Raw genomic sequence first — 16,072 nt, forward strand, 5'->3', positions numbered from 1 at the left:
GTTCATGACTCCCCATTATATCCATTAGGGCTGCACAATATTGAAAAGATCTGATATTACAATGTTTTGTTTTTTCTGCAATAAATTTCAGAATATAAACTTAAACTACAATTTTAAAATAATTTATTCGTTTAAATAGATTAGACTGTTTCTGTAGGGAAGTAAATCCTTCGTTAAAATATCAAATATTAACTAATAACCAAAGGTAACAGTGAAATAAACTGGGAAATCAAATAGTATTCAGTGTGTAGAATTTGAGTAATCAAATGTAAAATAACACGGCAAAAGTCTTTACCGTATAAATAATTAAAAAATCTTCTTTATTTAAGTTACAAATGTTCAAATGTATTGTGCCTGAACACTGAACGCTGTCAGCCCTTAAAAACATGTGCAATTGAAAACTGTCCATTTTGGTTAAACTCTGCATTAACTACACAATTCTCCTAATGTGTTCTAAATGGTTTCTCCCAGTTAACTATAATCATAACTGATATCGATGCTAAAACAATATATTATGCAGCCCTACTATCCATGTTCCCAGAAAAAAAAAATCAGTGGTTACAAAAATAACTTTCAGCTGAAAAATGAAACAATTAATAAGTTGTCATTTAGAACAAATGAACAACCCCATCTGGTTTAATTTTGATGTCAAAAAGAAAGCAAGAGTAACACACACACACACACACACACACACACACACACACACACACACACACACACACACAATATTCTTCAAAAACAGAAGTAGTCTCATTCACATGCTCACATTCATATATGCTGTATGAACTTTTCCCAGAGATCACTGTTGTTCCACTGTCTGCTGCAGATGATTAAAAAAATCATATATATATGATGGTGTGAGTGTGTGTGTATTTGAGTTAGTGGGCTGTGTGTCTGATCTGATCTCCTGGGGTTTATGTGTGTGTGTGTGTGTATCTAATATAATGGGGTCTCCTGCAGGACTTTGTGTCGTGTAACCCGTCTCTGCAGCGGCTGGTGCTCCAGGTGGGTGAGACACCTGCGAGAGGTGAGACAGGAGCACTTTCAGGAACAAGACTGGAAATACAGCCTGCGCAAAGAGTCGAGAAAACCAAATTCTGTGCTGTTTGTACTAGAGCCCATCAGCTTTTGATGGACATTTATCCACAAACTTTTAAAATCTCTAAAAATAGGCTCGGAGGCAGACATGTTTACCGGAAGAGTACATAAACCTCCAGAGAGATAAAATAAGCAGGAGAGTTTGTTTTCAGATAGAGCTTAACATGATCTCCAAAGCAGAATATTCTCCAATTCGTCCTAAATCTCATCCACATCATTCTCTGTAAGATTAGAGCACTCTAGCGCCTCCTAGATACTAGTCGCTTTGCAGACGTGAAGAAAACCCTCATTAGTTCGGCGTTCCCTTATGACAGATGTTATGGGTGAAGCTTCAAATAAGCACAAATTATAGGAAGCGCTTGCTAAGCTAAATCCACTCGCTCTGGATATTTCCCCTGGGTCCTAAGTGCTCCCGTGTGCTTTGTGTGGATACCTTCAGTCGTGTTTAGCTTCTGTCGAGAATGGCAGCTTACTGTATAGTGATGGCGCATGCAGTTGTTGTACTGTGAGTGAAGTCTTGACTCTGTTGCATGACTTAGTCGTAGATGTTCAAGTGGCAGTTTAGAGCTTTGTAGAAAGAAATGAATTGATGTGACAAGCAATAATGGCAGGTCTGTCTGTGTTTGTGTGGTGAAAGTGAACTTTTCCTTTTGTTTGATTGGCATGAACTGACATTAATCAGAACTCTTGTCTTTTCTCCTTCCCATCTTCTACCCCGTTTGTTCTTCACATTCACAGGAAGGTGACGGGAGCAAATCAAAGGCTTTGTCGTCTCAGAGGCTATCACCGAAATGGTGCTTTCTCGACTGTGAGTATTATTTTTCACTGTGAGTTTGGTGCTAGAATTGAGAGAGTCAAATCTGGGGTACTGAACAGAAAATGTGCCATGGTGGCCCTCAAGGATGTGGGCTGGAGTTGTGTTTTTATCAGTGCACAAAGCTGTAGGTGTTTGCAGTGAATCAAATGGCAAAGAGTAAAGGTCAGAGATTCAAAACCATGAGTCAGCCCACAAAATACTCTCTTATCAGCGGCAGAATCAAAGCGAGGAACAGAAAGATTCATAAATCTCCATGCTACAGAACAGAATCTTTTTGAACATTTTTGAGCCAAGGTGATTACTGTCATTAGTTTATTTATTATTTACTGTGTTGGATAAGTTACTTTAAAAAGGAATAGATTACAAATTACTGACTACTACTGGAAATTGTAATCTGATTACATTACTAATTACTTAATGTAAAACGTAATCAGATTACTAGTTACTTTATTTGAAGTTACTTTAAACATATAAAATATACCTAAAAAAATACAAATTATACTGCAGCTCTTTTAGTAATTTAATATTTACTGAGAAACATTACAATGGGCCGATCAAAGCAGCTTGACATATTCAAAAAACTTAAAATTCTCTCATCATTCACTTGTTCCAAACCTGAACACAAAAGAAGACATGAAGAAAACTGGACATCTGTAACCTTTGACATCCATACTATGCAAAAACACTGTAGTGTTTGGGTGTTCTGTGTTTGTCTGAGATAATTAGTGTATATTCCTTATAAAGTATCAGTGGTAATTAGTGTGTATATTCCTTATAAAGTATCAGGCTGATCGGTCAGTTCTTGTCACATGACTTGTGTGTTTCAACTGGTTTGCCTGGAAAATGAAGCAAAAGACGCATTGTGTGAATGGTCCCATAAGCAGCTATGCTTCTCTTCACATTCAGAAAATCCCCCTACTCCCAATCCTGCACAGAAATCCAAGTTAGCCTATTTACGCCGAGTTGGACCATCGTGTTTTTTGGGGCCAGTGTCCTCCTTGATGACGAGTATTGTCATAGAATGCTTTCCGTTCTAGTGCTTTAACAAGTTGCTAGTTAAAAAGCAGTCAGCAGTTCTTTAGAGACTGGACATAGACTGCATTTCACAACAATATTTTTGTTTTACGCTCAATGAAGATATGTATTACAAAGTAATGTCTGTATTACCACTTGAAGAAGCATCCACTCTCAACAGCAACCATTTTAGCTCACGTTCTTTAAAAATTTAAAAGCGCATGCTTATTAACTGACGTTGCAGTGGAAAACGTGATTTAAAAGGAGCATTTTTCTTCTAAAACTGTATTTGTAACGCAACACATTTACACTGACTTTAGTAACTGTAATCAAATTACACTAATGTAAGTTGTAATTCGTTACATTACTGCATCCCTAAAAATGTAATTAGAATAGAGCAACGTCTTACTGTGAAACATGATACACCCAACTTTGATTATTTATGTTTACCATCATGATTTGGCGGAATTTCACATTTAAAGTGTAATCATGATTTATTATATTACTGTATTTCCCATAATCAAATACAATTTTGTGCGCTTACTGTACATACAGTCTTGTGAAAAATTTGCAATTGTTACATTTTAGGACATAACAAATGATTGCGGGTATTAAAAGAAAACCTCAGATGAATAACAACATATAGCCTAAACAAAAATCATTTAGGCACCCATAATTGATTTTTTAACTTGTTCAGCTTATGGTATTTAGATCAATGATGTTGATAGATTTGTAAGCACAAAATAATTCCCTCACGCTGTCTTAATGAGCAGAAAAAGAAAGATTGTCAAAGGTCTCAAATAACTCCCAAAGAGAATTCATGTGCACAAAATGTGCACACAATCAATTTCCCCAGAGTGTATCCTCATACAGTACCTGTAAAGAACACATTTGCAGTAATGGCTTTTCTATCTTGGCTTTTTTTGTTAAATAAATAATGACACGGTGGGATAGATCATCCCAAATTTTTAAGATCTGCCAAGGGCCCTTTGCTTATTTTTTTATTAGAACTGTGTAATATATAGTTTCAGCATTGAAACTCCAATGTGCACGTCTGCAATAGTCACAGTGCAGGATCTGAAATGTTGAGTTTATAAGCTGGGTTTATAGTTGATCAGGAGCCACAGTCCAGAACACATAAGGATTTGTGGAGTCACTGAACAGTTTAACCATAGTGAAGTGAAAGTTTATCATTTGTTTGTGTTTTTAATACTACAAGCATTGAAGCATAATACGTTTTTCAGTTTTATTTATACAATGAAATCTGTTCAGTGTTATTTTACAATTATTTAATGTCTGTATCTGAATTCTGTTAGACTCCCTTGAAACCCTAATGCACTGTTTAATTCACTTTTATTATTGCTCTTATGTTTATCTATGCTTTTAATCTTAATCTTAACCATTATCTAATTTAAGTTTGTTATATAAATTTAATTAGCATGATTCTCTCCCCTACAAAATCATCACAATCAATCTAAATTAATAACATTATTTAAAGCTATAATTTTATTAAAACGAGCTATATACAGTATGTCATATTGTAAAATAGTATTCATTCATTAATTCATTCATTTTCTTTTCGTCTTAGTCCCTTTATAAATCAGCAGTAGCCACAGCGGAATGAACCTCCAACTTATCCAGCATATGTTTTACGCAGCGAATGCCCTTCCAGCTGCAATCCATCACTGGGAAACACACACACACACTACTGACAATTTTAGCTTACCCAATTCACCTATACCACATGTTTTTGGACTTGTGGAGGAAACCGGAGCACCCTGAGGAAACCCATGCAAACACGGGGAGAACATTCAAACTCCACACAGTAATGCCTACTGACCCAGCCAAGGCTCAGACCAGCAACCTTCTTGCTGTGAGGTGATCGTGTTACTCACTGCGCCACCGGGACGCCAGTAGTATTCATATCACAATGTATATCACAGAAAAATAATATATTGCAATAAATCAGATTTTTCCAATATCATACAGCTCTAGTTTTTATTACATCCTGAAATAAAAAACCACGAAATTCAATAGAGTGTCCTAGCTTCAAAGAGTAGTACACATTCATATACTACTTGATTGTTTTACACTATGCGGTATCCTGCTCAAGATTTGGATTAATATCAGCTCAACAAAAAATGGACTGCAGTGATGCATGCAGTGTTGTAGTCACAACCTCTTTCTTAAAAGTGCACTTTTATCTAATGGCAACTAATTATAAAAGTTCGGTGAAAAGTAATGTGCTTCAAAGAGTCGAAGCTTTCATATGACAAACTTAATGTGTCAACATTTCCCAATGCACTGAACTCTCATGGAGCAAAAAGATAATTATACACATTATGTATTCCGTGAGAGGTGATAAATAGCTTTTCACACACAGGTGATGCTTTTGTTGAGAAGGCGAGTTGTGTTGAAAGGACCAACAGACTTCACTTGACAGCATCTCAAGATACAGGGAGCCAGTCATCATTACACACAAATCCTCAGTGACAGCTGAGTCACGTTCACACAGATCCTGAAGTGCCACACGTCAAACCAGCGAAATGACAGTACATCACAATCCCCTGTTCAGAACATGCATCTTTCCACTCTTTTTTCTTCTTCTTCATCCTTTCGTTCCAGTCCCTCCTTGTTCTCATCCCAGTGGCCCAGAGCAAAACTCATCTCCTCGTTTTAAGACTAAAAAGCTTCAGAGGGCTTTATTACCAGAGAAAGAACCGCAGGATGAGTCAGAACATTTGAGAGTGATTGTGGCGCCTCATCTGATCTAAGCTCAGTGTTATGAAGGTCCTGTCAAATAATAACCATTTCAAGCAGGGGGAAAAGTCTGATCCAAGGACAGTGTTATAGAGTTTTCTTGGATCATGGAGGGGATTCTTCATGCCACGGAGAAGCAATATGGGGCAGGATGTCACCAGATTGTGAGGATTCATGTGCACTCATTATTTGTGCTGCAAATGTGTTCTTCACAGGTATGATGATCAACTCTGGGGAAATTGTTTATGTGCTCATTTTGAGCATGTGAATTCTCTTTGGGAGTCATTTGCTTCTATAAGATTCGAGACCTCCGGCAATCTTTCTTTCTCTGCTCATTAAGACAACGTGAGGGGATTGTTTAGTGTTCACAAATCCATCAACACAATTGGTCTAAATACCTGGCCTGCCTTTTTGTGCTGCACTCTGATTGGTTCTGATCATGTGTCAACCATGTTTGAGTCGACCAAGTGTTTTGAGAATTTTTTTTTTTCTTTGAATTGTACATGCAGATCAGTTGATTAAAGTTCTTGCTTTGTTATTGATATGGAGTTTAAAAAAACTCAATTTGTTTTTTTAAGCAATCTTGGGCTGTTTTCAGCTAATACTTTGAAGCCAAACTTTCAAATAAACATCATAATACATATGTTCATATTAACAATGGGTTAAAATGAAAACTGGGCAACGATTAATCACATTCAAAATAAATGTTTGAATATGCATAAATTTAGATACCCTGGCCATTTTATTAGGTACACCTATCCAACTGCTCGTTGATTGTTATTGCAAATTTCTAATCAGCCAATCACATGCCAGCAACTCAGTGCATTTAGACATGTAGACATAGTCAAGATGATCTGCTGCAGTTCAAACTGAGCATCAGAATGGGGAAGAATGGTGACTTAAATGATTTTAAACATGGCATGGTTGTTGGTGCCAGATGGGCTGGTCTAAGTATTTCAAAAACTGCAGATCTACTGTGATTTTCACGCACAACCATCTGTAGGTTTTGCGGAGAATAGTCACAAAAAAACGCAAATATCCTGTGAGCAGCAGTTCTGTGGGTGCAAATGCATTGTAGATGCCAGAGGTCAGAGGAGAATGGCCAGACTGGTTTAAGCTGATAGAATGGCAACAGTAACTCAAATAACCACACGTTACAACCCAGGTATGCAGAAGAGCAACTCTGAATGCAAAACATGCTGAACCTTGAGGCAGATGGGCTACAGCAGCAGAAGACCACACCGGGTGCCACTTCTGTCAGCTAAGAACAGGAAACTGAGGCTACAGTTGGCACAGGATCACCAAAATTGGACAATAGAAGATTGGATAAACGTTGCCTAGTCTGATGAGTCTTGATTTCTGCTGTGATATTCGGATATTGGGGTCAGAATTTGGTGTCAACAACATGAAAGCATGGATCCATCCTGCCTTGTATCAACAGTTCAGGCTGGTGGTGGTGGTGTAATGGTGTAGAGGATATTTTCTTGGCACACTTTGGGCCCATTAGTACTAATTGAGAATTGTGTCAATGCCACAGCCTACCAGTGTACCCATCTTTTAATTGCTACAGTATGTCCAGCAGAATAACGCACCATGTCATAAAGCACGAATCATCTCAGACTGGTTTCTTGAACATGACAATGAATTCACTGCACTCAAATGGCCTCCACAGTCACCAGACTCAATCCAATAGAGCACATTTTTGATGTAGTGGAACAGGAGATTTGCATCATGGATGTGCAGCCGACAGATTTGCAGCAACTGCGTGATGCTATCATGTGGAATATTTGCAATCTCTGAGGAATATTTTCAGTACCTTGTTGAATCTATACCACTAAAGCCTAGTTCACACTAGAGGATTTTAAGCCTGATTTGAGCCCGATTTGGAAATTAACGAGCTTGCCGACAGATCGGGCTGTAATCGTCAAGAAATCTGCAGGTGCGCCACTCTTTATGTGTGAACTACTGATCAACGCATCAACGAGGCTCGCTGACGCATCGCCGACACCTCGCAGACGGAAATCCAATATTTAGCATGCTGTCGGCCGACTCAACCCCACGTGTGGTCCGATGTAGTGACGAGCTGCAGCCAATGAGAGAGCATATCAGCATGAGCTGAATGCCTGTGTGCTCAGGAACTCAACAGAAACATCTGTGATTGGTCAGAATGGGCATCGGTGCACTCGCTTCATTCTGCATTAACACAGACAAGAGAGTAGGCTATATTAACAGTGGAACTAGAATTCTGTAACTATTAGAATTATCATACTGCTCATTCTGACCGTTCTCATATAAAACGCCATATTGTCACATCATATTTACATTCAAAGCTATTATCGAGATATTAAAATTAAGCTTTGAATGTCTGGCATCATATTTAATGACACCATTACCCTAAAAATATAATATTTTTTTGGTAATACAGCCTATAAATATGTAGTTAAGATACTAAAACACTTAAAGGTCTTGGCTTTCATTTTCACTTTCAAACAGGAGCTATTTCACAGCACAGAATATGCTGTTTTGAAAGATATCTGAAGTAAATTGATGTTTTTGCCATCAGAAAGTTTTGTTTATGTTAGCAGGAAGTTGCTAGGCAAAAAAATGCACACATATTTAAAGTCACAGTGAAAAGTATCAGACATGCATGCAGTCATTTTGACCAATATGGTAATTTAAGGCAGAAATACTCAGTTCTTTACTGTTTTGTAATAAAAAAAAAAGATAACAATGTCAGAAAGAAATACAGTGATAGTTAGAAAGTGGCAGGGTGTTATAGATATGTTAGTTTTATTTCAAAGAGTTATTACAATTACAAAAATTAAAAACTCTGTGTATCTATCCACTCGAACCTTGCAGATAAGTGATTAATCCGCTAATGCATAAGCTGATTTGACGATGTTTTTAAATGCTTTCTCGAAAGCTTGAAACGCTGTCAGTGATGTCATCAGCACACAAGCAGCCAATAGTGTTCAGCTTTTTCTGACGACTCCTCCCTTAAAATTTCATTGGCTGTGGTTTGGTAGCTTGAATGAGCTGATGGGGAAGGACTTATTGCCAGATCATGTAGTGTGTGACCCCCCTCTTGTGGACAATTCACAAAGTGTCGCGTAGTGTGAACACCACAGAGATTAAAAGACACAAAGTCAAGTCTTGTAGTGTGAACGGCACAGCGATCTGCTGATGTTTAAAATCCTGTAGTGTGAACTAGGATTAAGGATTAAGGCAGTTCTGAGGGCCAATGGTGGTCCAACCCGGTACAAATAAGGTGTACCTAAGTGTATATTGTATATATGTGAGTGTATATTGAATATATGTGAGAATATGTTTATATATATATATATATATATATATATATATATATATATATATATATATATATATATATATATATATATATATATATATATATATATAAATATATAAACATATTCATATATATATATATATATATATGTGTGTGTGTGTGTGTGTGTGTGTGTGTGTGTGTGTGTGTGTGTGTGTGTGTGTGTGTGTGTGTGTATGTAGTGTGTGTGTGTGTGTGTGTATGTAGTGTGTGTATGTAGTGTGTGTGTATTTTTGTATGTAAAAAAAATATGCATTTTGGATGCGATTGATTTATTAATTTTTGGTCAGCACAAATTTCAATTAAATGCATGCATGTTTTCAATCAATCTGCATCTATAATTGTATAATGTAACCTTCTAATCTGAGGAAAATAAAAATAAAGAGAAAAAAGTACTGCATAGGCAAATGCATTTCATAAATTAAAAGTACAGGAAAGAATGGCAAATCAACATATGTGCTTGTTAGACAGTGCTTTTCAAAGGTTCTTTGTTGAATTCATGATGAAAAAGATGGCAAAGCATCAGGCTTTACTTCAGGCCACCAGTAAAAGCATAGAAAAGAAGCCTGTAATAAAAATCAGGATAAATGGAGAATTATAGCAAATTGACAGGATTTCTTTGTTTAAAGCTTTTCATTGACTCCTCTCAAGTGTCATTTAAGCTTTTCCGGTTCTTGCTCTCCAATCAATGGTAACCGCTCGAGTGATTTTGGTACGAGAGGAAACTGCAGGCCATTTTTAAGTTCTCTCTCCTCTCTCTTTCGATTTTTCTTTTATTTTCTACATTTATTCCCCTCCTGAGCTCCTCAGGCACGCACAGATGAAGTGGTATTGGCACACAAAGAACAAGGGGAACTTTAGAGACATGCATGCTCTCTTTCACATTCCTCAAAACCATACCCTGGGTTACTAATTATGATGATTTATCAGTTTAAATTGGTCCCGATCAGTCCAGCTTTCTTACCCGATAGTCTCAACTAAGTGTTTGAATTAAAAACAACCTAGAGTTTTTAAGATGTAAATGTTGGAGCTGCTGATGTGTAATCAATCCTAAAATTAGAACAAGAGGGTGATAAAACTCTCCACATAAGTCCAGTACCTCATCAGAGGCCTGATTTGGGTTGTTTTTTTTATATTTTGTATTTACAGCTACAACTGCTGATCGATTCTACAGGATTGATCGAGCTCAAGTGAGTTGTACATACAATACCTCTTAGAGTAATTCATGCTACAATTGAGCACTTTTGTTCACAAACAAATCGTTCCCATTTGTCTGGTGTCTGTGTCTCTGTTCTCAGGAGCATCTCAACTACGTGACTGAAATTTCTCAGGATGAGCTGTTTGTTTTGGACCCAGAGCTGGTGGTCACAGAGACTGTTAGCACATCACCTGGCATGCCAGACCTGGTGGACTCTGGTGAAGTCCAGTCCGATCCACACAAATTTGCCTTTCCGTCATCCTCTTCTTCACCACCAAACACACCTGGACCTAGGTGAGACATTACAAGCATATAGTGTTTAAATGTATTCAGTGCCATTATGTACTGTAAAGAGGGGGAAAATCGCCCAAAAATAATTTGCTCACTCTAAAGTTGTTTCAAAAAGATTTCCTTCCATGGATACTTTTAAAAGATAGTGGATCCTTTTCACATTTTCAGGTTTCTCAGTAGCAGAAGTCATCATAGTTGGGTAAAGTTAGAGCGCAGTGAATGGGAGCGTATATGTTTTTATAATTTTTTACACTCATATGTGCTGAAATATTTAAAGAAAATTTTTTTAAAAAAAGGAACAAATATTGTAGAAGTGAAAACACAATATGTTTGGAAGCTGGTGGTACCTTGTTTCACTGTATTTGGAAGTGTACAAAGATTCAATTATTTTTAATTTTTTTATTTTTTTCAATTATTATCAAAAAATTATTATTAAAAAAGTTTAAGTGTCATAAGTGAAAAAGTAATTTCAAAACAAATCCTCTTCGATCCAAAGCTTTTTTTTTTGCTAGGCTTATACCCAGAGGATTCATATTATAGCAGAAGCAAACAAGTATTTATAGACCTCAGCTTGCTTTATGCCAAAAGATGTGTAGCGTTGCTGTTGACAAATGTTGTCAAGCCTGCTATTAGAAAAAAATAACTTGTATACTAAAAGCTAAACAGCGTGTAATTGAAAACAAATGGAGTACTTTCATTAGTTTTATTAAAGAAGTGGAATTAAGGAAGAAGTTGATGAATAATTTTTTTTTTTTACAATCCAGTTCCAGTCGTATAGTTCTGCATTGATATATTCTCCAATATATATTCTCAGTATGATTATAATTGTCATGTTTGAATAGATTACCATTAATGACAAAAAGAGCAGTTTTACTTTTATTTATTTATTTTTAAAATATTTTTTTATTTTTTTGTTTGTTTGTTTTTAGTTTTTAATATAAATAAATATATACTCATATTTGTATAGTTTATAAATGCAACAAAGTTATTGTTGTAAAAAAATGTTTGTAAAATGTTGTTATTCAATGTGTACAAACAGAAAACGAAAATAGAAATATTATGAAAAAAGAAGAGAGAACAATCTATTGTCCTGCCCATAGATTCTGCATTTCAAATGTCTCGCCAAAGTTGGCCCATGGTAACATTTGATTTGGCTCACCAGCTAAAAAGAGAGGGAGAATAATGGGGATGTGGTTAGGCCGATTGCTTTCGTTTTGACCGAAATCGTCATTTCGAATTTAACGTAATCTTTTGTTTCTTTGTTTTAATACCAAGCTACAAAAAATCCAGCTGAAATGAAATGATTGTATGAAATGTTGTATCAATTATTTAAAATGTAAATACTGTCACTTTACAGAAAGTTCACAAGCCATCTGAGAGCAAATCAAAGTGAAGGCAGAAACAGCTCGACTAGTGTATTTAGCATTAAACTAATTGTTTTATAAATGAAATTGTTTATGTTTTACTGTAATAGGTTCAGTATAAAATGTTAAAATGATACTGCATTAGTTAATATGATTTAAAGTAACATTTTTAGAAAATTCCCCTTGGCAGATTTATTGTAATACGGTTTTATTCGGCCCACAGCTCTCAATCAAGTTTGTTTTTTTTTGCTTTTTTTGCTTTTTTTTTTTTTTTTTTTTTGAGTTCATACGTTTAAAAAAAAAAAACTAATCTAAATATTAAAAAAAAACTTTCAATGATTTAAGATGCTGATGACCGTTAAAGTTTGTGAACATGGTCTTGGGAAGATGTTTTAAAATAAAAACTTCAATGTTGTTTTGAAAAACATTATAGTCAACAAATAAAGTCTCTTTGTACTGATTTGGAACAACATAAAGATCTGTAGTTGATTTTCACATTCTCTAAGCTAATATTTGCTTTTCATGTCAGCATAATGACTTTCATGAAAGAGTTATTTTATCCAAACCATCGTACAGTAGACGGGTTCATTATCAGCTGCTAATAACTCAGATGGCTGTTAGCTTGACAGCAGCTTCTTCTTTGTAGAGGGAGAAGCAGAGCATCAAGCCGCCTGGTGGCAGTGTGGTTTTCGATCACGTTGTACAAGTGCCATATTAACAACATTAATTATAATGTACTGAGAACTGCACGTTTAACATCAATTTATGACACTTTAATTGCAGTTGCTTCTGAATTGTAAACGATATAAATGCATGCATGTGTAGGCCGGTTCATACATGACTGTCGATTCCTATTTGTATGCGGGAACGAGAACGTGATTGTACAATCATGCATGTGTGTACAGCAGGATAATTGTGTGGTTCAGAGTGAATAAAATAGAGCGTTTCCTGCAGCGCAGAGCTTGATCCCATCCTCTATTTATAGCTGCCTGAAAAAGTCATACAGCACCGCAGCCCTTGCTAATCTCCTCGCTATGTGTGTGTGTGGGTTTGGGTTTTAATGGGGTAAGAGAGCTCAAAACAGAGAATGAGAATACAAACAGTTTAGTTTTTTTTTTTTTGCTTTTCCATTTTTTGTGTGTTTGTGAATGCTTAATCATTTGTTATTGTCTCAGGTGTAAATTATTATATATTTAGCTTACAGATATCAGACATCATTCAACAAGTCTATTTAAGGGTGCTGTATTTAAGTTTTTGACTCCTCTAAAGCATAAAATACACTAATATGTTTGCAGATATTTAAGAAACATGCTAAGTGAACATTCTTATTTATCTGAAAAACAATTCTTAAGTCAGATATTCTGCTTTAAAAATGTGTGTTACATGCTGGAAAATCTGTCTTTGTTTTGGTCATTTAACCCGCCCAATGCCAGTTTAGCCAATTATATTTCAGCACCCCGGGTGTATTGCCTTGGTTGGAAAACTGCAAATTTGATTCATTCAGTCAGAAAGGCTCTCAAAGTATGTATTCGTGGCCAGAAATGTGACTTTCAGGTGCAGAATCCGAAAAGACATGCAGATTCAGAGTTTTACATTAGGTGGTTATTAATTAGCTAATAATATAAATATAATGAATGTAAACAATAGGTGAGCAGGTTACATTGCAACCCTTTGTCCTAACAACGTGCTACAGTACATGACAAGCTTTGCAGTGATGAGCAATTTGGCAGTTTGCACTAGACAAAACACGACAGAAATTTAAATACAGCCATTCAGAAGCACAGAATATTTGTGCACTCACTGCACTCCAACAGAACGGTTTATAATCAAATTAATACATATTAAACCTCTTTAACATTATTAAATGTACATGCTGAATCACTGACATGTGTTGGCTTGCACTTAGTCACAGTTCTAAAGTTCAATTTCAAGCAGTTTATTTTACTCTGAGGTGAACTATCTGCTGCTGCTGTCAGTAATATGGCAATAAATGTCATGTAAATGGCATTCAAATCCACATTATTAGCATGTACCACTGAATACAGCACATGAGGTGTACCTGAGCTGATCGTTGTCAGTTTATCCTTTTGTTTACCTATGAGAAAGAGAAATAGTGTTTAAAATATATATTTCAGGTGTTGATTAGGACAAAAACTCCTTTTAATATGGAAAATATTCATTCTATGGGATGCTGTTGCTTTTTTAAAAACACTATTTAAATCTGTCTATGCTGGTGTCGTCAATCAGGCAACCTGCGCTTGCTTGTGTTTTGAACCAGTAGTGTAATACCTTGTTCAACCACTGGGTGTCAAATTTACATACTGCAGCTTTAAGTTTTTATTTTATTTTATTTTTATTGTGAGGATGTGTTCATTCATTTCAAATAATTTTGTAATTCTTTTTTGTAATATTTAGTCTTACTTGAATGCATTGATGTTTCAAACTGAATAAAAACATACAGTTAATATTGATTTAATAATATTTCACAATGTTATAGTTTTCATTGTATTTTGTACAGCAGTGAATACTTCTTTTCAAAAACATGAACTAATGTTTCCAGACTTTTGATCAGTACTGTTCACTGTTAAAAACATTTTGATGCCATACATGAATAAACAAACAAGCAAACAAACAAAAACTTTTTCCAAGTTGATAAGAAATGTGTCTTAGACACCAAATGAGCATAGCAGCCTTTGCAACTCCCACATGGTCACCCACTGAAGTTAAGCAGGGCTGCACCCGGTCAGTACCTGGATAGGAGACCACATGGGAAAGCTAGATTGCTACCGGGAGTAGCGTTAGTGAGACCAGCAAGGGGGCGCTCAACCTGTGGTCCGTGTGGGTCCTAATGCCCCAGTATATTGATAGGGACTCAATACTGCTCAGTGAGTGCCGTCTTGCAGATGAGAGTCTCTGTGGTTGTTAAAAATCCTTGCCTAATTTGCCCACTGACCTCTGTCCATCATGGCCTCCTAACCATAATTGGCTTCATCACTTTGTCTTCTCTCCACCAATCAACTTAATCTGGGGTCGCCACAGCGGAATGAGCCACCAACTTATCCAGCATGTGTTTTACGTAGCGGATGCCCCTCCAGCTGCAACGTAAGGAATAATAATAATTATTATTATTATTATTATTATTATTGTTAAAATGTCTAAATTCAGCTTTGGCAAATTTCAGCTGTCCTGGTGATGATCTTCTGCTCTTTTCAGCAGGTTAAGGGATGCGAGTTTCTTTCTTTTCCTCCACATCCTAATTTGGTAATGCTACTGATAATTGCTAATACCCCTCTTGATGTATTTAGCACATGTTGGTCGGCTAGAGACTATAATAAGGAATTGATTGAATTGAATGATGGAGTTGTTAGCTGCGTGATGTCTATGTAATGATCATTACCTTCCTGCATCCCCCAGCTGTTTGATGCAGTGCGACGTGTCTAGTTGAAGCGCAGACAGGCCGCTGCGCCGGGCATAACTTTCATCTGATTATGTCATGATTGTATAACCCATCTGATAGGAGCTTTTGTTTATGGCTCCCGATGGAAAACATCGAGCGAAGCCTCAGAGCACTTTGAGTTCTGATGCTGCTGCTGTCATGTGTGCTGTGATTGTGAGATAACAGCCTGCCTTTTGTCTTTAGGGGCTCTGGGTGCTTGAGATGTACTGATACAGTGTGTCCTTTATCTTTCCTTATTTGAACTTCACTATATCTTTCTCTTACTTCGCCGTTAGATTCTCTTCATAGTTAATGCGCCATTTATCAACCTTAATGATTCAACCACTACCTTTTCTCTTACCACTTTTTTTTCTTGGGTTCACGCTTAGCCGTCAGAGTTTTCCACATCAAAGCTGTAGTTTTCATCAATTAGGCTTGTTTACTTCGAGTGTGTGTTGTTGTTTTTTTTTTAGTTCTGTTCAGTAACACCACAAGCATACAACAAAGCTACTAAATGTCAAGATTCTGCTTTGTTTTTTAATGATTTTTATATCTAAATATATGTCTGGGTTTTATTTTTATTGAAAAAGTCTGAAAATGGCACCATAAACGATTTCAGATATGATTATGTCCATTCGCTTTTTGCTTTGTGCTCCGAAAGACTTGGATGTTTTCTTTCTTGTCAATACTTAAATATAGTTTCTGCAGTCTTAATGACGTGGTTACGAAACAGTAGGAGACTTTCAGA

General features: G+C 36.3%; 1 protein-coding gene across 50 annotated transcripts in view; it reads left to right on the forward strand.

Annotated features, from left to right (window-relative positions):
* Positions 1-16,072, forward strand: part of dgkza (diacylglycerol kinase, zeta a) — a 193,068-nt gene that overhangs the window by 144,059 nt on the left and 32,937 nt on the right. For 28 of the 50 annotated variants that reach the window (XM_068222705.2, XM_073908816.1, XM_073908817.1 and 25 more), the window contains 4 exons: positions 961-1,005; positions 1,837-1,906; positions 10,185-10,225; positions 10,334-10,527. In XM_068222705.2, the coding sequence (XP_068078806.1) occupies positions 961-1,005; positions 1,837-1,906; positions 10,185-10,225; positions 10,334-10,527 (350 nt within the window). The remainder of the gene's footprint in view (positions 1-960; positions 1,006-1,836; positions 1,907-10,184; positions 10,226-10,333; positions 10,528-16,072) is intronic. The other 22 variants (XM_073908820.1, XM_073908824.1, XM_073908821.1 and 19 more) reach the window with 1 other exon arrangement.

This window comes from Danio rerio, chromosome 7, assembly GCF_049306965.1.
Source record: "Danio rerio strain Tuebingen ecotype United States chromosome 7, GRCz12tu, whole genome shotgun sequence".
Lineage (NCBI taxonomy): Eukaryota > Metazoa > Chordata > Actinopteri > Cypriniformes > Danionidae > Danio > Danio rerio.